General features: G+C 40.4%; 1 protein-coding gene and 1 long non-coding RNA gene across 14 annotated transcripts in view; one reads left to right on the forward strand and one right to left on the reverse strand.

The window, feature by feature from the left end:
- Positions 1-21,384, forward strand: part of DOCK2 (dedicator of cytokinesis 2) — a 266,689-nt gene that overhangs the window by 243,618 nt on the left and 1,687 nt on the right. For all 5 annotated transcript variants that reach the window (XM_083481684.1, XM_083481685.1, XM_083481687.1 and 2 more), the window contains 9 exons: positions 4,240-4,324; positions 5,042-5,128; positions 6,165-6,341; positions 6,477-6,560; positions 10,522-10,659; positions 13,708-13,835; positions 15,789-15,963; positions 18,182-18,302; positions 19,405-19,550. In XM_083481684.1, coding sequence (XP_083337810.1) covers positions 4,240-4,324; positions 5,042-5,128; positions 6,165-6,341; positions 6,477-6,560; positions 10,522-10,659; positions 13,708-13,835; positions 15,789-15,963; positions 18,182-18,302; positions 19,405-19,550 — 1,141 coding nt within the window. The remainder of the gene's footprint in view (positions 1-4,239; positions 4,325-5,041; positions 5,129-6,164; positions 6,342-6,476; positions 6,561-10,521; positions 10,660-13,707; positions 13,836-15,788; positions 15,964-18,181; positions 18,303-19,404; positions 19,551-21,384) is intronic.
- Positions 10,417-21,384, reverse strand: part of LOC310696935 — a 42,401-nt gene continuing 31,433 nt past the window's right edge. For 2 of the 9 annotated variants that reach the window (XR_014520794.1, XR_014520798.1), the window contains exons 4-7: positions 15,479-15,568; positions 13,853-13,915; positions 12,239-12,309; positions 10,417-10,616 (exon numbers count right to left, since the gene is read on the reverse strand). This is a non-coding gene — a long non-coding RNA (uncharacterized lncRNA). Of the gene's footprint in view, positions 10,617-10,666; positions 11,040-12,238; positions 12,310-12,687; positions 12,750-13,852; positions 13,916-15,464; positions 15,569-21,384 lie in introns of those variants that run through there. The other 7 variants (XR_014520795.1, XR_014520797.1, XR_014520800.1 and 4 more) reach the window with 7 other exon arrangements.

Consider the following 21,384-nt stretch of genomic DNA (forward strand, 5'->3'; position numbering starts at 1 on the left):
CTCCTTATATAAGTAACTTTTAAAATTGGCAGCATAAGGCACTTCCCAGTTGTATCTGTTAGCTAATTTAAAGACTTTGCTACCATGAGACACACAAATTGCTATCCTAATAAGGGACACCTTGAAATGATGCACTGCATAAGTCTTTGTATCTGTCCTTCCATCTGTCATGTTGCCACTGCTAAGTTTATTTCCCCACCCCCACCCTAGTCATTAAGCGGGAAACCTGACACTGAACCACCAATCTAGCTAATGCTGCCAAAAGCAGCTGATTGAAGAGAATGATAATTCAAATGTAATGCAATAGCCATAATCTATGAGATGGAACCTTTTGAGCTTTTGTTTCTTTTGATCATTTGTGCTGTAATGGGAGGATGGCAAGTATATCACGGTGCTAACTTGGGAGGGAAATTAGCTAACAATAAAGCCAACATCAGTGAATGTGCTCAAGAGTGGCCAGATGTAAAAGGCAAAATGTACCTGCTAAAATGTCCTCTTCTACAGTTATTAAAGGTGTAGGATCCCTGCCCACTTTCCCATCTCTGCCCACCCTAATGCATTCTCCTAGCACCCTGGGATAATTTCTTGGCTGCTTTGGGGGAGCTGCAACTCCTTATCTTTCAAGCCACACTTCCCCCTACTAATACTTCTTTCTCCTTTTTTTACTTGACATGTCATATTGAATGTTTACCCTTATTCAGATGTTCTTTGTCCCTACTTGTCAACATGGGTAGCTTCGGAGGTGCCAATACAGCTCCCAGCCAAAGGTGCAAGGAACTTGGGGGGTGGGGTGCCAATATATCTCCTTGCCAAGGGCACAAGGCACAAGGGGACACAGATACAGCTCCATGCCAAGGGTACAAGGGAGCCTAAGTACGCCTCCGAGTTCTGGTCAAACTGTTGTGTACAATTTGAATGGAGGGAGCAGAAGGCGCAGTTTGCTGTTTATGATCATAGCAGTCACCCAAATGAGCATGCGCCTCATGGGCAACAACATCTGGACAATGATGCCTTCTTTTCCCTTCCATTATCTTCCTTCTCCATAGCTATGAAAATAGCTCTGATGGTGATCATTGCTCTCTGCTCCCATTTGAGTCACTTTCTAGACTTACCCAGGTGCCTCTTTGTCTTCTTTCTCCTCTTTTGCACACTCTGGGCTCAGAAACTTCTACTGTCTGTCCCTTTGACTTCCTATTCTCGGCCCAGTATACCTGAAGGAGCGTCTCCATCCCCATTGTTCTACACGGACACCAAGATCCAGCGCCGAGGGCCTTCTGCCAGTTCCTTCACTGCGAGAAGTGAGGTTACAAGGAACCAGGCAGAGGGCCTTCTCGGTAGTGGTGCCTGCCCTGTGGAACGCCCTCCCATCAGATGTCAAAGAGATAAACAACTACCTGACATTTAGAAGACATCTGTAGTTTAGAGAAGTTTTTAAGGACTGGTGTTTTAATGTATATTTAATCTCTGTTGGAAGCCGCCCAGAGCGGCTGGAGAAACCCAGCCAGATGGTTGGGGTACAAATAATAAATGATGGTGATGATGTCTGGAACAGACATGGTCCATCTGGTTACCCATTCTTCAAGCCCCTCTGCTGCTAGGACTGCATGGATGTTGCTTTTGTGCACTTCCTGCTGCCAGTTAAATGTCTTTCACTCCTCTTGATGCTCCATTACCTTTTCCTGTCTTAGCTCATAAACAATGACTGTATCACTGTGTCATATCTAGCCAAAGACTCAGGCAATTCAGTATTATATATTCAGCATCTCATACTGTTTGGAGTTATACGTTCAGGACCTGCAACGAAATGTTGCACAGTAGAGTACTCTTGTTCAGGATGCTAGCCAGCCATGCCTTTGCCCCCAATTTTCCATTTCCGCCCTCCCCCAAGTCAGTTTGTATTCCATGCACACTGATCCTGCTTGGTCCTCCTTGAGCAGTTTTGAGCCAATCTCCTGCCTTAGATTTGTACTTTTGCGAGCCCTGGAGTTCCCCCAAGCCTTCCTCTTATACACTGATAGTGCCGTTCTGGGAAACTGGCCTGTGAGTTTTCCACTGGAACTCAAGGAAACGCTTCATGTAGCTGATGAAGTGGACCGCAGTCCACAAAAAGATTATATCGTAATAAAGTGGTTAGTCTTTAAGGCACCACATGACTTGTTGGTTGTTTTTACCTTTGATCTTGGTGGGGCTTACTTCTGAGCAGACATATATAGGATTGCCTTATTTTCTAGAGATAGACTTTTATAATTAAACTAAGACAGCTGGATCTGAAACAGATATCACTATCCTGACTTCAGAAACATGCTTAAGAAGGTGAGTTTTCCAGCCATCATGATTAAAGAGTGAAACACATTGGGAATAAAGGGATTATTATTGTTGTTGTTGTTGTTGTTGTTGTTGTTGTTGTTGTTGTTGTTAAATGATACATGCAATCCAACATCTTCTGGGCAGACTAGTTTGCCAGCTTACAGTCCCAAGGTCCTCACTCAGTGAAGGAGCATGAGTTCTCAGATTCAAATTTTAGACTCTCTAGTTCAACCCAATCTTAGGTATTAGGAAAGAGCCCTGGAGATATATTTGCCATGAAGACAGTCAAAGTAGATAGTACTGGGCCGGAGGGCATCAATTATCTACTCAGTTTGGTTCATGTGTGCTTAACTGTGTCCGCCTTCCCTACTTTTGTCTTCTATGTGGCTGACTGACTGAATGGCAACAAATTAATAAGAAGCATACACTTCTTATTAATAGTTATCCATGTTTAATTCTGAAAACCTTTGTGGAAAATCAAAGTAGAAAAGATATCATAGCCTACATTTCTCCCCTGCTCTTTGTTTTGCTGATGACAGGGTTGAATGGAAACGTGGGTACACAACAAGGAGTCAAAGAATAGTTGTAAAATATCCAGTAGAAATAGAAAACAGCTGCATGTATTGTTCTTTAAGTCCAATGGTAGGAAACAGCACCTATTACATTAACTTGCATGTATTTTACAGTCACTATGGTATTCTAAAATCATAATAGGCACAACACACACACACACAAAGAAAGAGAAACATTTGGACAATATTAAAAATAGATAATATACCGTATTTTTTGCACCATAACACTCACTTTTTTCCTCCTAGAAAGTAAGGGGAAATGTCTGTGCGTATTATGGATGAAATGCCTACGGGTGGCATGCCTACGGATTTTCCTCCTCTAAAAACTATGTGCGTGTTATGGTTGGGTGCGTGTTATAGAGCGAAAAATACGGGTAACTATTTTGGGGGGAAAAATAGGAATATCCCTACGCTAATACATTTGCTGTCACTTAGAGGGAGGTTTTCAGAAACCAATTGTGAGTAGCATTATTACATATGAAATTTTTTTTAGAACAGAAAATAAAAAGTTAATTTTGGTAAGGCAATATTCTAAAGATACAAGAACAATTTTGTTCATTTTTATGTAGCTATGACTGTTCCTTGTTGACCCTTAAAGCAGTTGGATTTAATTGTGATTATATAGGGCACGGAGCATCATTAAATAACATGGATTCTGGTGCTCTGGCATCACTTTCAGTAAGATTTTTTTCCTTCAAGGCTTGCCTACCCTTTGCAAACCAGAATTGTTTTATGGCTTCATGCTTTTGAGTGTCTAGATTTCCGCACTGTAAGTGGAATTGTCACAAGAGGTGATCTTGTTATGTCTGCAAAGTGCTTGAAATATCACATGTATCAACAAGGAAAATATCATCTGCTTCACCAGGTCATTTACAGCTCACCATAAAACATAGTGCTTTATGTCTGTCCATAAAAAAAAGGTGGTGGAGAGAGGATTGATAGATTGGCAACAGGAAACAGCAGCATCTGCAGAGTGAGATTTCAGCAAATTGCCATTCAGAATCATTGGATAGACTTGTTTTTTGACCTTAGAAAATGTTGGCATTTTTTTGGTTTTCGTATAATACTTTTAACAAGTGTCATCATTCACTTTCCCCTTTGTGCCAAATCACTCTGTTAGTTAATGCAAGTCCCCTTCCCACCCCAGTTTTCTGTCTTCTCTCCTCCCTGCACCCCAAAACTGCCAGCCTCTGAGTCCTCACTCAAATGTTACCTTTGCAATATGGACCAGAGCTGCCTGCAGTGAGTGAACTGTGCTGTAACTAAAAAAAAAATACATTTAATTATTTTACTTGCACATTCAATGGAACGTAAAGCAAACATGCAATTGAAGAGTTTTGTAATACTTCTTTTCTTTCAGCTTTTACAAGTGTAACCATGTGCAAAGATTCCACTACTCAAGACCAGTCAGAAAAGGGTCTGTTGACCCCGAAAATGAATTTGCTGTAAGTATTTTTTCCCCCAGTTATGTTTTCAGAATGATCAAGATTGCATACATTAGTTGTGCAGAGGCGATGTGTGGCGAAGGCCCCAGCTGAACTGCAGGCTGTGTTACCAGCAGAAAAATTGGAATCAGCGTACAAATGGGACAAGAGTAGGGTGCCTCAATAGCACCATTAGAGCCAAGTGTATCTGGTCTTCTAAAATGGTTGGTTCCTTGGGCCTTAGCCTCACCTCCTATTTGGGGAGATAAATTTAATCACGATTGGGCCTGAGAAGGAAACAAACAGGCATTTCCTCCTGACTACATAGAATGCTGCTGCCAAAGAGAACATATTCCCACTATTCCTGGTGGGTATACTGGTAATATCCAGGGCAGATAAAGTAATAAATGATTTGCTGGTCATGACATACAATGAATCTTTTGCTCCAGATAATCTTGGTTCAGAATCCAGTATGTTATTTACTCCATTACCCTCCGTTTCTTTTTCGGTGCTTGACTCTCCCTTTATGTTTACAGCTTGCATAACAGTGGCCTAGTTTAAAATTGGATTTAGAAAGACGCCTCTTCTATGTTTGCATTTTTATTGCTGTTACAATGCTGATGTGGGGCAAGGAGGGGAACAGCTTCCTGCTATTATTTACATTTTTGTTCCAGTACCCTTAACGTCCTAACATTATTATTTCACTGCTCCCTATTCCCTCTGTGTGTCTTTTAACAGTCTATGTGGATTGAGAGAACATCCTTTGTTACTGCTTACAAGCTCCCTGGAATCCTGCGTTGGTTTGAAGTGATCGCTATGTCACAGGTGTGTATTTGAATTCTGATTAGGGTTAATACACACTTTAACTCACAAAAATACAAATTACAGTGGTGCCCCGCAAGACGAATGCCTCGCAAGACGGAAAACTCACTAGATGAAAGAGTTTTCCGTTTTGGAGGTGCTTCGCAAAACGAATTTCCTATGGGCTTGCTTCGCAAGACAACAATGTCTTGCGAGTTCCTGCTGGTCCCCCCCCTTTTTCTAAGCCGCTAAGCCGCTTATCAGCTGATCCGATCAGCAGATAAGCCGCTAAAAGCGCTAATAGCGCTAATCCTTTAATCCGTCAATGGGCTTGCTTTGCAAGACCAAAAAACCGCTAGACGAAGAGAATCACAGAACGGATTCTTTTTGTCTTGCGAGGCACCACTGTAAATACACTCAGCACTATTTCAATGGAAAGCCAAAGGGGAGACACCAAAGGGCGTTGTCCCTTTGGGGATGGCACTTTGGGGGTGGAACGAGGGCATGGCCAGCCCCCTTGTGCTAAAAATATGGTTTTAATGGGGATGGGATTTTAACTTGGCGGGGGGTTGTTTATTTTTTTGGGGGGAGTGGTTTTAAATTGTTCTTAAGTGTTATATGTTAATTTTTATTTTGTATTTTCATTTTTCATTTTTGCTTTATATAGCTGATTAATATTCTAAAGCCTTTTAAATGTATTTATGGGAGGAGAGTTATTGCTTTGTTGTTTTTGTTTTAACTATTTCCTTGTGTTTTTACCTTGTACTTTTATCCTGTGAACCACTCTGAGATCTTGTGATGAAGGGCATTATATAAATCTAAACAACAACAACAACACACTATGTTACCAGGAAATTCATTCTTAGTACTTAACAAGGGTTGGGTTCCCTCCCTCCTTCTTGATATTGGCAAATCTGATGTATTTTAAAATATGTTTTGGAGTCGACCCTGCATTTTGAATGCAGAATTCACTCAAGATTTTTTGAAGCACATCTATTTAATAGATAAGTAGTACAATTTCAGATTACACAAATTATATTCTTTATTTATTTCCCCACAGACTACCATTAGCCCGCTGGAAAATGCTATTGAAACAATGTCTATGACCAATGAGAAGATTCTGGCCATGGTTAATCAGTACCAAAGTGATGAGAACCTTCCAATTAACCCTCTGTCCATGCTTCTGAATGGAATTGTTGATCCAGCTGTCATGGGAGGGTTTGCTAAATATGAGAAGGTAAGGTTTTGGAATAGTTGCTTTTAAAATTAAAATAATGCTTTGATTTATTATATCAACAACACAACCTTGGAGATATCATTGCTTGTTCTAATGTGAGGAAGAAAGACGGAATGATCTGTTTTCTGCTTGCAGGCTTTCTTCACTGATGAGTACATCAGGGACCACCCTGAGGATCAAGAGAAACTAAACAGACTTAAAGATTTGATTGCTTGGCAGGTAATACAATGCTGGGCACAATTCTCTGAAGCTTTTTCTTCTTTCCTCCCTGCCTCTTCATTTATTGATCTTGTTTCTAGTGGAGCAGCATAATGTGATTTTTACTTGTATAATATGCACATGTTTTCTCTTAATATATTTTTGTAACAAAGTAGGGAATAAAAGTGACTGGCTCTGCAGTAAGTAACTAATATTACTGAGAAGGAGCTTTTCATAAAGGCTTTTAATAATAATACAAAATTCTTTAAAAGTGTTAGTTGGGATGAAAGAGCAGCCTCATCATGAAGTTGAGTTGACATATTCTGGACTTTCTTTGCCCAAAATATGCTAACCCCTGATCGAATGTAATACGATTGTGGAAAAAACCAGTGGACCCAATTCAAAGGATCTTACTCTTGTTTACATCTCATTTAAATCAATGGAAATTACATTTGTCATTGCTAACTTGTTCCATTGATTTCAATAGAACTTAAACTTTCTTTCCCTTTGGTCTGAAGTATATGTTATTGCTGTGAAATATCTCACAAAACAAGGAGAAATGGAAATAGTTAAAACTGACCACTTTCATCCAAAGATTGATTAGCTTTTACTGGCTAATTTCAAAGCATTTTAGGAGTTAAACATCTAGATTCAGGATCCATGAAGTTCCATTAACTTGCTCCTACCTTATGACATACAGGAAAGGAAACTATCCTATTGTTTTAAAATATGTGTGTACAGATCAAGTGCTAGGCTGTAATCTTAGGTATAGGTGTGGGTAGGAGATCAAAGTGCACCAAGCTTGAGATCTTTCAGAAGTTTTTGCTATAACCACATACAAATAATGGAACAAATAAAATGCTCTTTCCATTTAATAGCAATATGCCAGTTTAGCCAAGCGGTCAGGCGCAGTTCAAACTTCCAAAATACGTCCAGTTGTGTGGTTGTGCTTCCATGGCCTGTGCATGTAGCTGCCTAGTATGATGGCCTGCCTTGGCAGCAATTCTGTAAACCTTTGTTGCAGCCAGTCTTGTTAAGGTTCTGATGGAAGATTCTACTGCCTGTTTAACGTATTATACACTTTTGAGAAAACTCAGTGGAGTGTTAACGTCCTACAAGAAGAAAGGAAATATAAATCCCATACTGACTCTGCAAGGGTAGGAAAATGGACTATAGCTGAGGAACGAGCAACAGTAAATAGTTGTACTATTTCCATAGCAAGTATTCAGTGGGAACCATTAAAAATTACAGTGGTACCTTGGTTTACGAACTTAATCTGTTCTTAAACCAAACCATTCTTTTTTTTTAATAAATTTTTATTGAGTTTTCACATTTTATATAGACATAACAAACACACAAAGACAAAGACAAACATGTACAATTTCAAATTCTTACTTTCATAACCACATTCTCTGACTTCCCCGCACCTCCCCTTCATGCATCCTAATTCCAATAGTTAGTAAACCAAACCATTCTTAAACCAAGGCGTGCTTTCTCATAGCAGCGGGGGACTCAATTTACAAATGGAACACACTCAACAGGAAGTGAAACATGTTCTGCTTCCAAGGCAAAGTTCACAAACCAAAACAGCTACTTCCAGGTTTGCAGTGTTCTTAATCCAAGTTGTTCAAAAACTAAGCTGTTCTTAAACCAAGGTACCACTGTATTCTGATTTCCAACAGAAATATGTCCTGGGCTGATTGATGATTGTCTGTTTTTTACATTTGTATTTTTCCTTTTGTAGAAGCAGAGTCTCATTTTGTGTCCTACATACAAAATAGACTAATTTTTATTTTGAGGAGTTGCCTAATAATTGTTTATGGGATGTGGAATGGTGCACTGACCCTTGTCAAAAACAATTGAGTAGATTGCAGAGAAGAGCAGGTAAAAAGCTAAAATCATCCCAAACCTCCTATGAGTCAGTTAGCAGGATTTTAAAAATGACCTCTGAAGTGATCCTTCACTTTTCAATAGCATAGCTCTGATTCAGCAAGGTGGCAAAGTAGATTCTAATACGGCTGATGTTACACTTTTGTCTATATTCTTGAAATAAAAGATAAAGGGAAGAGACCAGCTGCTAATGGCAAACACAGAAAAGAAGGTTTTGTGTCATAAAAAAGATCAACTACCGTATTTTTCGCCCTATAGGACGGACTTTTTCCCCTCCAAAAATGAAGGGGAAATCTGTGTGCGTCCTATGGGGCGAATACAGGCTTTCGCTGAAGCCTGGAGAGCAAGAGGGGTCAGTGCGCACTGACCCTCTCACTCTCCAGGCTTCAGGAAGCTATCAGCAAGCCTGGGGAGCCCGCGGGAGTTCCCGCAGGGCTCCCTAGGCTGCGGATAGCAGCCTGCCCCCCGGCGCGCGGAGCGCCCTGAAGCAGATCGCCCCATGCGCCGGGAAGACATCCGCAGCGTGGGGAGCCCTGCGGGAGTTCCCGCAGGGCTCCCTAGGCTGCGGATAGCAGCCTGCTGCACGGAGCGCGGGGTGCCCTGAAGCAGAGAGCCCCGCGCCTCGGGCAGACATCGGCCAGCCCCACAAGCTCGGGGGACAGCGGGGAGGCGCAGCGCCGCCATCCCGCTGTTCCCCGACCTGGTTTTTTTGGGGGGGAAATAAAGGAAGAACATTTTTCCTTTATTCCCCCCCAAAAAACTAGGTGCGTCCTATGGGACGGAGCGTCCTATGGGACGAAAAATACGGTAATTCAGAAACTTCCAGTGCACATGGGACTCTGAGGAAAGCCATATACGCATGATTTTGCATGTGTGGGTTCCACACTGATTTTATGGGGTTATAGAGGAAGAGGACTATGCAAGCAGTTGTTATGTGCATATATCAAAGGGCCCTCCATGCATAAAGTTAAATATCTTATATTTCTCCTTTATCTCAAAATGCTTTGTTATTTTGAAAAAGAGAAATATTGAATTTAAAACTTACCTTGCAGGACTTTAGAGAGGGGTGCTAGGCAATGTCATAGAAAAAGCATAGCTTCTGCTCAGACTTTGGGGAGAAATAGCCCTCATTGGTTCCCTTGTTATTAGCAGCTACAGCATGAGGGCATGGGAAAACCGAGAGCAATCAGATCGCCTGGAAATATGACTTTCATTTTTATGTTCTTGTCAATTATTTAACGTTGCAAAAAAACTACATGAGGGATGCAGCATGATGGCAAAGTTTCCTTTTCATGAGCTAAATGTTTATTGCTGCCAGCCTGTTCCCGGGTAAGCACCAATAATTGTCAGTTTCTTCCTTCCTTTGTGAATCAACAAGAAAAATGCTCTTTGCTGTGATAGTTACCCAGAGTGTTTATTCTGTGGGTGCTGTAAGTGTATACAAGAAAATTTTTAATCTCAGGCATAAGGAATGGCGTCTTTCCTTCATTTAGATGTCTAAACATTGTTTGCATAGGGCTGGATTCAACTAACCCAGTACACTAGAAGGCAGCAGCACAGGATAAAGTGAAATGGTGGCCTGCTGCAGTGTATTTTTCCAGTTACTAATCTGGACAGAGCCTAAACGCTTTTGAGTTCTTGCTCTCATTATGTGTATTAAAACTACATGAAATGTAATAAAGCCTCCCTCTATCTAAACCTCTACTTGTCTGTGATCTTCCTCAGGAAACACACAGACTCATAGAACTGCAGAGTTGGAAAGGACCCCAAGGGTCATCTAGTCCAACCTCCTGCAATACAAAAATCTCAACACACAACATCCAATTTGAAACCATACTGGATCCTCCTTAGCTTTGTTAATGTGCTCACCGTTGTTGTGCTGCTGCACCACCTACCTCTTATTATTTAGAATTGTCTTCAGTTTACAATAAGATGCGAAACTGCTGTTAAATGTTTCCAAGGAGGTAAAGAAAAGTCAGTCGGCAAATATATTACAATTCTTGGCTATATTGCGGCAGGATTTTTTTTTTTTACACATTCTGTAGATCAGGGAGATAACCTGGCTAAACTTCTTCCTGCTGTTCCTTCCTAGATTCCATTTCTTGGAGCTGGAATTAAGATCCATGAGAGGAGGGTTTCAGATAGCCTTCGTCCTTTCCATGAGCGTATGGAGGAGTGTTTCAGGCACTTGAAGGTCAAAGTGGAGAAACAATATGGTGTCAGAGAACTGGTAAGATCCCCTGCTTTTACTTCTCTATTTTTACTTTTATTTTAGCTGCTTGAAGGGGGATGGGGAAGGAATCAATGACCCTTGGACTGTAAGGTGCAGCCTGTGATCTGAAGGCACTACAGCTTTCATCCAGCAGCCAGATCCACTTCTGGGGCACTAGGCTTCCCCTAGCGGAAAGCCAAGATCCTTCTGTTTATGTGAAAGCTATTCCACGTAGTTAGGGAGCTGAATTAAAAACCTTATGAAAGTTTTCCAGCCAAGAACTAGAGCCCCTGCTTCCTTTCCTTAATAGCTTAGAGCTTTGATCCAGACTGAATATCCAGGGGTCCTGGTTCTTGGAAGATTCCAGCTGTTTGCTGAATCTGCTTCTGAAGCAAGCTCTATAATAAAACATAAATGCATTAGCTGAGGCTAAAATGGTTGTATAAAAAGGCTGTGCAATAGAATTAGCCACTATGTGTTTCTGACAGCTCTTGGAGCACAGCCAACTAAATAGCCGAATAATTAGATGAAATGTTTGATAGCATTAGGAATGAGAGGGTTGTTGTATATGGAAGAGAATTTCTGCTCTTGCCTGGAACACACTGCCCTTGCAGGTTGTAATGATCTGGTTTGGTTTTACTGAAGAAAGGGCTTTCTAGGTGGTGAATTTTTAAGCTTATTCCTTGGGGGAAATTACATGGCCTAAGTCCCAAATAATGCAAATTATGGCTATTTGTCTACTTTGTGTGCATGAATGGAAGTTTATTAACTTCCCTTATATTAACTTAATAAACTAGCTTCAGAATCCATAGTTGCCTTTAAACAAACTTTGGACCCCTGTTTGAAAGCCAGAGTAAGATGGGATTCAGTAATAGCAAAATTACAATCTGCTAAAGTCTTCCTCCCAACCATAAATGGGGAGGAGAGGGGAGTGCACAAACCTGACACATTGCTCAGGCTTTTTCACTATTGTCCACATAGTAGCACTGAAGCATATTTTTGCATTATGAATGACTAGAGCCAGTGTCAGCTTGGTTGAACAGTCCTTGTCACTTTCAGGTCAGCTAAAATGCATCCAGGTTCTCTCGGCTACACTTGCACTTCGCCTAAGCTGTTCTCACTGGGAGCTTGGTATAAATAGATCCCGATTGCTGATTTGTGTCTCATTGCAAGATCAGTTAATTTAACCTGGGCTTTAGCAAACGATGGGGAACTTCCCAGAGTCTGACATGCATGACCTGATATAAAGCACATGGATAAGATAGCAGCCTGGCTCTAGTGTTTTAAATGTAAAGCAAACTACTAGTGTGGTTTCTTCACTCCCTTTAGATTTGAACATCTCCCAGCCTATTCTGGGTTCCAACTTGAGCTGAAATTTCACATGCATATCAATGCAAAAATGAAAAGTAATTTCCTTCAAGTATATGTTGCAAAATGAAGTATTTCATCACTTCTGAATACGTTCCACATAAATTAATATGCTTGGGGGATGCCAATATTTAATATATATTCCAATACATATAAAAGCCAATGAATTCAAAGAGCAGACCCCTTCTGGTTTTATCATCTCTTTGGCTGGCTGGTATGTTCTCTTTACCTGTGAAATGCAGCTGTGTGATTGTGTCTTCTCTCTGAACCTGGGGTTCACCAGATGAGAAGCAATTCCCACTGCATATAAAATGTAAAATGTATTTGAAAATAAACTTGGGAGCTCTAAATGGCTTTCCTGAGTTTCTTGCCGGAGGTGGCTCTCTGAGTGAAATGAGACAGCGTCAGAATGGAGCCTGAAGTATGAGATTACATACCAATTTCCATAGAGGCTTCATAATATCTCTGAAATCTGTTTTTTTTTTTAAAGGCCCTGACTTTCAAGTATTAAACTCAGGAAGGTGGCAGGTTTTTACACCATGTACATGTTGAGAATAGCTTCTCTGCCTTAATGCTAGGTAACTGAAGAAATTTCTGCTTCTTCGATAATGTGAGCTGAAAATCAAGGGGGTGGTCTAAGTTCAAAATACAGCTCAGTTAGTCATGGATTGCACTAACCCCGGAGACTTGATCTTTCCTGGACATACTGAGCTGCTGTAGGCAGCCTTTCTCAGGCTGATCTGTGGGTGAATGAAGAAAGTCCTCAGCCAGCAGGAATTATTTAAGTACAAAGGCAAAAGCATGCAAAGTCAGGAACCCCTGGAACTGCCCCCTCCCTTTAAGGCTGCTTATTGGGGTCTGGGAAGGTCGTGGAAGGGCCCCAGCAGCTTCCCAGGCCCCAGTGAGAATGACTGCATCTTCCTTGCCTGCCTCTGGGATGCTCCCAGAACCCTTGCACTTCCTTCATGGAGGCCAGTAAGGAAGGCACAGTCATGCTTACTGGGCTTTGGGAAAGTGCAGCAAGGACTCTAGGATGCTGTCAGAGCCCTTGTGCTGCCTTCCCAAAGCCTGGTAAGCGAGGAAACCCCACTGGGTGTGCAGGTGGGAGGAAAAATAAATATTTGGAGAGCAGGGAATGGTGGGTTTTTTCTGCTCTCCATTTATTAATTTATCTCCATCATCATTTGTATAAGGTTGTGATTGCTTAAGTGAAACAAGAGCAACTTGCAAGTTTACTGTAGCCGCCTCCTTTACATTTTCAAGGTTGGTTAAAAAGAAAAATAGAGACCCTTGCATGCTGTCTGGTTCATTTTTCAAAAACAGGGTGTAGTGCCAGTATACAGAGTTTCTCCTTGAACAACTGAAGTCTAAACATTAACTCTCAAAACCAGTTACAGTAGAAACAAGATGCAGGGAAAGGGTGTGTTAGGTTAGTATGCCATCACTGAACCTTGCTGAGCTCCCAGTTGAGCTACCTTTATGTCTTCAATACATGCTTTCCGCTATTATCTTCCAACAACACGCTGTTTATTTTCCACTTAATTTGCAAACTTTACAAATGGGATTAAATCAAAGGAAAACAAAATCAAGGGTTAAATGCCTTGCTGAGGTATTTGAGTTTTATCTGTTCTACCTCATGGTAAATACCGATCTCCCTTTCCACCAGGGAAGATTAACTACCTTATATTTCCTATTCAGCCGGATTTTGATGATAGGCGAGTTGGTCGGCCAACATCTATGCTGCGATCGTATCGTCAGATGTCTATTATTTCCCTGTCCTCTATGAATTCAGACTGTGGTACACCAAGCAAGACTACTGCAGAAAGGTGAGTTTTATACTGACCATCCCATACAGATATGGCAGGAGTTTTCTCCTTCTCCTCTTCCTCCCTTCTCCTTCATCTTCCTATTACAATTTCACGTTATACAACGAAGTTATCAAAGCAACTTAATAATACTACAGAGAATTTAAAAAAAATTACACTAGAGCATAATAGTAATCATATACTAGCTCCCAACCATTCCCCAAGTACATCAGCATAATGATGATGATCTAAAACAACAAGCTAGCAAACAATAAAAAATCAAGTAGCAGGAGACAAAATTAACAAACAAATGCTTAGGAGTAAAGAGAGAATGGAAGCAATTCTCTGAAAGGCACTGCGGTTCCAAATCTGCATATTATGTTTTTGTATTACGATTTTGCATATGCTGGAAGACGCCCAGAGTGGCTTGGGGAACCCAGTCAAATGGGCAGGGTACAAATAACAAAATTATTATTACAGAACAAAACCGGTACTTTGAACTGGGCCCAGAAACACAGTGGAAACCAGTGCAGCCAGACCAGAGTTGCTTTTATATGTTCAGACTGCCTGGTCCCTGTTAAGATTCCGTCCACTGAATTCTGAACTAGCATGCAATGGCTTAGCTGAGACAGTAAGAATCCTGAGGAAATACAGCATGTGATGACTCAGCTGAGAAAGGTTTTTTAATCTTTTATATTTCTTAGGGAAACCCATTTCAATACTAAAAGCTACTTTTGAAATTTGCAATGGCAATCTGACTACATAGATCATTGGTGAACCTTTGAAGACTTACTAATTCTCATTCCAGCACAACTTGCTACTTACAGTGTTTTCAGGAGTCATAGCCACAAAAATATGCATTGGGCAAATGAAAATATGTGTGCTTTATTCACAGAGAAAACATGAGAGCTTGAAAACACGCCGTTTTTAAAACATGAGTGTTGCCTTCCTGGATTCTGTCCATGTATTTTAAGATAATTTGGTAACTTCTAATTGGGCACCATTGTCCTCCAAAGTAACAAAAGAAGGTCCTCTAATTATGATGATGCCAAAGATGTTCTGTTAATTAATACAGTCAGCTAATGAACTATCCTGGAGTTGCTACATCACCAATAGACAGTGAAGAAATAAAGCCTAGAATTATAAAAAAACTATTGATTTTATTGTTTTAACTGTATTTCAAATTTTCTTTTAACTGTTATTCTTATTGTTTTCTTGGATATTTTAACTAAGGATATTTTAATTTTGCATGCATTTTAACCATGGATTGGTTTTATAGTTGTAAACTGCTTAGAAGCCATTTGGGCATACAATCAGTATATAAATAAATTGCAAATCATAACAAAGAATTGCTGTACCATTGTTACTTATTTATATGCAGTTTGTTTTTCTTAACCACAGAAGTATTTAGAGCAGACATTTCAAGTGTTTTGTTTCTGGTCCCAAGCTCCCCTCTCTCACCCTAGCACAGGTATCCCTAGACTCGGCCCTCCAGCTGTTTTGGGACTACAATTCCCATCATCCCTGTCCACTGGTCCTGTTAGCTAGGGATGATGGGAGTTGTAGTCCCAAAACAGCTGGGGGCCCGAGTTTGGGGAAGCCTGCCCTAGCAGGCTTATTTTAGCCATGCCCTGAACTCTTCGCCACAACTTCCAGCACCTTACCTCTGCGAGAATCTTCTGAGGTCATCTGCTGTTTATTGCTTTGTTGTCACTTCTTGTTCCATCCATTTCCTTTCAGCTGCATTTGTGCCACTACAAAAAAAAGACTACATAAAGGTACTTTCCCCAATAAACCTGCTCTGACCCTCATCTTCTATTCTCCTCCATCAGCTTCATGCATATACCCACCTGAGGAAATCCCGAGCTGTCTTGCATAATGGGCCTGCAATGCTGAGTAGAATCATCTTTCAGTATAGGAGCAGTGATATGGGCATAATAATTAAAAGTGCTTTGCCTCAATTTCTATCCGCAGCTTTGAACTGGAAGTCCTGTCTCCCAAGGCTACCAAGTCAGTGTCAGATGAGAATGTACGCCTGGCAAGCCCCCTGCCTGAAGTTAAGCTGAGAAAGTGCAAGAAGAGAGCAAAGAGAAGCAGTGTGGTCTTTGCAGATGAAAAAGCATCACCTGAACTTCTTGATATGAAAAGTGTACGTTGTTATAGATGAGTAGTCTCATTATAATTCTGAAGTACAAACTGTCAATTTCATATTAGACGTATGTTTTCTGGACAGTATGTGTCCCTTAAAGTATCAATGTCCATGAAAGAAAAAAATGTGGTTTTCTTGCAAGATGTGACACTCATCTTGGAAAATGGTGGAAGATACATTTGCTTAATGGAACATGTCAGGTGTTGCTGAACGCTAACTCCTAGCATCAGCCCTAGCAGGCAAGGCCAAGGATGTTGGGAGTTGTAGTTCAGCAACATCTGGAGGGCCAAAGGCTCCCCACATCTGGTATAAGTGAACCTGTATAGTTACAGTACGCTTAGCAATCAAGGAGGCTGGGAATATATCCTGACCTAAACTAGATTATTCATTTTTTTACTGTTGGTGACAGTCAGATGGCTTGTTTGGTGGGAGGTTGTAGCAGTGATCCAGAAGAAAGAAGTTGGCTGCACTTTTGTGGTCCTGATTGCTGTTGGATACTTTCATAATGACCACCTATCCCTCTTGAGTCTTCTTAAGGAAATTAAATATCGTTAGGGCATTGCAAGTTTGCAAACTGTGCTCTATAAACAGTGCCAAGCTGCAGACTACACCATTGGCACCTTTTTGTGCGATCTATCATTTGAGCACTTTGATCACGCTAATATATCATCAGCCTGACTTGCATTGCACAATTTTATAACATCACCCCTAAGAACCAAATGTTTTTGAGTATTAAAAAAGCAACGTCATTAAAGCAAAAATCAGAAACAGTTCAGTAAAGAAGCCTCATCTAATTTAGTTTACTATCCCAAAGCAAAGCGAACTAAAAATCACTTTGAATCATAAATCCTTTGGAAGAATTGTTACAAAGGACATAAAGTTCTATCCCAATATAATCTGTTTAAGACCTTATTAAATGGTCATCCGCTTCATTTACTGTTCACCCCAGGAGTAAATTAACTCCCTTTTGTGATCACATAAAATGTAAACATAGATAACATATAAATTCAATAATTCTAAATATGTTTCATATGCTTGCTGAGATCAGTATAAAATTCAGTTTTTAAAGACTATCATGGCATAAATGACTAAAACTTAATTTGTGCCTGCCAAGCAGATGCTGAACAGATTTAGAGTGTTGGCCACACCTTTGCCAAATAAAGAAAGACGGGGTAGAGAAGTGAATATGACACCAGTTATTTAACCTTCAGAAATTTAGCATGTGTCCTTGAGCATGTATGTCTAATTACTATGACTCTGTGGGATTTTTCTAGCTTTCTGTTGGTGGTATCCTATAGATCAAAGCTTCTGCCTCATTTCAGTTTTGTGACAGGGTAAAAACCATTAGAGTTAAGCAGAAGCTCAGGGACAGCCGAAACAGCTGCTGGCTGTTCCCCCTGAGACCCCAACCATTCTCCTCTGTTGCCAAATAACCTCTTCCTCCCCCCATCCGCCCCAAACCAGCCTACTGCTCCAGGTATGGTGGTCAATACTTCACCAGTGTTGTAGAAAGATCCAGTCTATTTGGCTTCTGTGTACAGAACTGTGTGTTGGGAGTGAAACTACAGTCCCTGGTTAAGACCTAATGCTATATTAAGAGTTGTGGATTCCCTCCCCACTCCTTGCAACAGTGGAAAAGAGTGAAGTGGGTATGTTTTGCTCATATAGAGAAAGTATGTTTACTGTGACATGCAAATGAGGCCATTGTAAGAAAATAGAAGTGTGCTTGGGTGATCTTTCCTCTGCATTCAGTGTCTATAAGTAAAGAAATGGAAGTGGCTCCCCTTGCTTGACTAAGTAAGATTTCAAGGATGCTATAACCTCTTTTGTGCCCTTGGGCAAGTCTCATTAGCTTCAAGATAACTTGTACAAAACCTCCCAGTGGACTGTATTTTTAGAGCACAGTTCATATTCTACTGAATTACAGAGGAAAAAACTCCCATTGATTTTAATGGTCTTAGGCATCATACCTGAGTCAATAAAATGACTGCTTGGCTTTACTGATCTTTAGTTATTAAATGAAGCATTTTGCATTCTTCTGGCTTAGCCAGGGGCAGCTTCACTTGTGAGGAAGCAGTAGTCTCTTCAAATAATTGAAAAAAAATTATGTTTGCCAACACAAGTAAAACTCGCACGAATAATTTTACCCTATATGCAACTGTTAAAATCGGTTAATTCCCCCTCCTGAGTACTGAATGATTTGTGTGTTACTGCACAGCTGTCAAGAAAACATGCATTTATGAGTGACACGAATCTTTCTGAACATCTGGGTGTACCTCACAAAACATCTGTTCTCAAGCAAATGAGCTTTGCCAGCCGTTCTATGCCAACTATTCCAGGTAAGGCAATTGGGATTAGAGAATGAGAACTCTGTACTTTGGGGCTGCTAGTAATTAAAATAAAATAAAATAAAATAAAATAGGCTGCTTCAGTTCACTGTTGTTTTAAAAAAGAACTTCAATCTTTTAAAATTCAAAATGTGTTGAATATTAAGTATTATATTAATGTTTTAGTGCCTGAAGCAGACATTTTGATACAGGCCAAGCATCAACTAATATTTTATTCAATGTTGCCTAATCATTATAACAGTTACAATCAGTTAAGATTACTATCACTCGAGTCCTTTAACTATCACTGTGTGTATAGAGTGCGCAGACGCAAACACAAGCTATGTGCTCAGATAGTCCTCACAGTCATCAGAGCCATTTAGAAACTCACAAGTATAGACACTTTTGTGCCAGCATCAGAGTAATAAAGAGTAACAGCAAAATCAAAGGAACATAAATATTTCATTGCTGTTGCAGTTAAGAACTTGTGAAGTGGCGGGACAGGTATTTTGTGCAGCACAGAAAAGAAGGAAGAGTGTTTGGACATATATTTAGCAAGACAAAAACCCACCCCTGATAAATGCAATAATGGAGGCCGGTATCCTACTCCTCTGCCTTGCTCTTTTCTTGATTAGCAGTTCTTACTCTTCATTTGATTAACTAAAGCTCTTGTGGACAATTGTCAGTGAATTCCCAGATGCACAGCATCCAAACAAGCATATTAGAAAAGGAGTGAAATTATTAATCTTGCTGGAATCTTGGGAGCTACCTGACAGATGGGGAGAAGGCCAAACCCTTCCATTGCACTGGATCTGGAGTAGGGCGAATCCTATAAGACAGGTCATTTATTCTGGAACAGGTGCTTCTGCAGAGATCCTTGGGTAGCAACAGTTACCAGTCATCTTGATCCTTGTGCATGCAGTTGGAATGGAAGCCCTAAGAGGCAAAAAGTCTTTTTGCTTTCACAGTTTGTGTCAAGCTGTTTAATTGTTGCCATTGTCCAACCATGGGAAGACAGGGAGTTACATTTTCTGCATGCCGATTTTTAAAGAATTAATTAATTTGGGCTCTCTCTTGTTACTTCATTAAGTACCAGTGTTTGCTTATTTTTAAGGGGTAACTATGTCCGTGTGCTGCCCCCCACCTGAGGAACCAAATGCACCACAGAGGATGAGCCAGGCAAGCATCCCTCCTCCCATCTTGGAGGTAGACAGGAAAACTCTAAAAAAGAAGAAAGTGAACCAGCTCTTCAAAACAATAGTAAGTGAAAATTTTCAAGTTGGGGCTCAACTGAATAGTGGTGTCTGATCAGCTTCTAGCTGCTGATGAGCTCCACCTTTTCCCTGAGTTTTCAAATCAGATCTTGTAACTTGCATTGAAAATGTGAGGAACTGAAGACGCACAACCCGAAAAGCCCTACTGAGGAAATTGATCTGCTCATTGCATTATTTTTAATATTTACCTATTCTGTATGCACAGCATGCTCCAGCACAGCAATTTTAATATTAGGTTAACACAAGAAGTCTCATTTGACCTTCACTTGTACTCCTGGCCTGATTTATTTGCCAACCCAGCAAAAATTTAATGCTTCGTTAAGATTTCAAAAAAACAAAAGCCATGTGAGCTGAACAACTCAACCACACAGTAGCAGCACTACAGAGCACATTTCTGTTTAGATCATAGTAGGCAACTTGGTACACACATTACACTGTGGTGCTTCCATACACATTTGTATAGAAGGTGTTAACAATGCTGCATTTCATGTACTCTAGGCAAAACTTTCTTCTTTCAATGAAATCACATCTTGCCTGCAAAGCAACATACAGTTCAGGCAAGTGTTGGATCACAGCTGACATCTATTTAAAGTTGATAAGTTTCAGGGTTTTTCAAAAGCCTGACTGGAGATGTTATTATTTTCTAAATTCCGATAGCAAAACAAAATATGCAACCTAGAAATGCAGAGGGTGCTAGTATTTCTTGTGGTGCATGAAAGGATAGCAAATTCTGCCATTTTATATGTACTGTCTCGCTGAAATGCTGGAAGATTTCTAACTGGTATTTCCCTTTCATAAGTTGCTATAAAAGACAAGCATCGTGTTTTGTTTTAGCTGACTATGATCACTAACATTAAAGTATTCAAAGGATGCCATATAGAATATTTCAGTACTTCTTGCTACAATACTGTAAGGTAAATCAGTATTGTCAGCCCATGACTGATGGTGAGGGATGAAGGGAGTTGTAGTCCAACAGCACCTGGAGAGCTATAGGTTCCCCAATGCAGCAGTAGTAGCCGCCACTGGTTTTATTATCTTGCATGTGTTCCCAGCATCAGCTCACACCTAGTATCTGCCACTAAGATTTTCTTTAACTCCTGTTTTTTAAAAATACTTTACAAAAAAAGCTCTTACAGGTAATCTAGCTTTTATGTTGACCTCACAAGTGTAGAGTTCAGGAGTATCTTACTTGCACTTTGATCATGTACATGTTTAAAACTCAGTGTGATTTGCTTTTGAGCAAATAGGAATAGTTCCAACTAAGTGTGCACAATATTGCAGCCTTGAAGTAGTAAATCAAATCACATCAAAAGTGAACAGCTTGCAGGACAAGAGGGAACATATTTTTAAAAGCCACTTCTTTCACTAATAAGAGCCAAGCAAAAGCTAGGCTTTAATTCATCAGTCAGCCAACCTATATTTTGACTTCATTAGAGTTCCTTAGAACAAGGAAGTTTTCCCCTTCAAAGGGACAGCAACCTTTGTAACAACCTTCAGATTTGATTCACTGTTTGTTTTCTGAAATCTCCCTGCACTTTAAAGTCTGGTTTTAAGTATCAGGTTTGCACTTGCAGTAATACAGGATAGAGAATATAGAAAGGATACTCCTAAGAGCTTAGATGCGAGTGTGGAATCTTGCGGGTTTAAACTCCTTTGAGACAAGCCTGAAAGGGAATCTCTCAATGAAAAGCAAAAAACCAAAGACATGCCTTGCAGCTGTCATACTGAATATATACATCTGCTGCCTACCTCCAAGGATGTAGGAGCACCATCATCTTGGCTGTGGCCACACATCCTGCTCTAGTGTTGTAGCAGAGAAG

The sequence above is a fragment of the Podarcis liolepis genome (genome assembly GCF_965112155.1).
Source record: "Podarcis liolepis genome assembly, chromosome: 2".
NCBI lineage: Eukaryota > Metazoa > Chordata > Lepidosauria > Squamata > Lacertidae > Podarcis > Podarcis liolepis.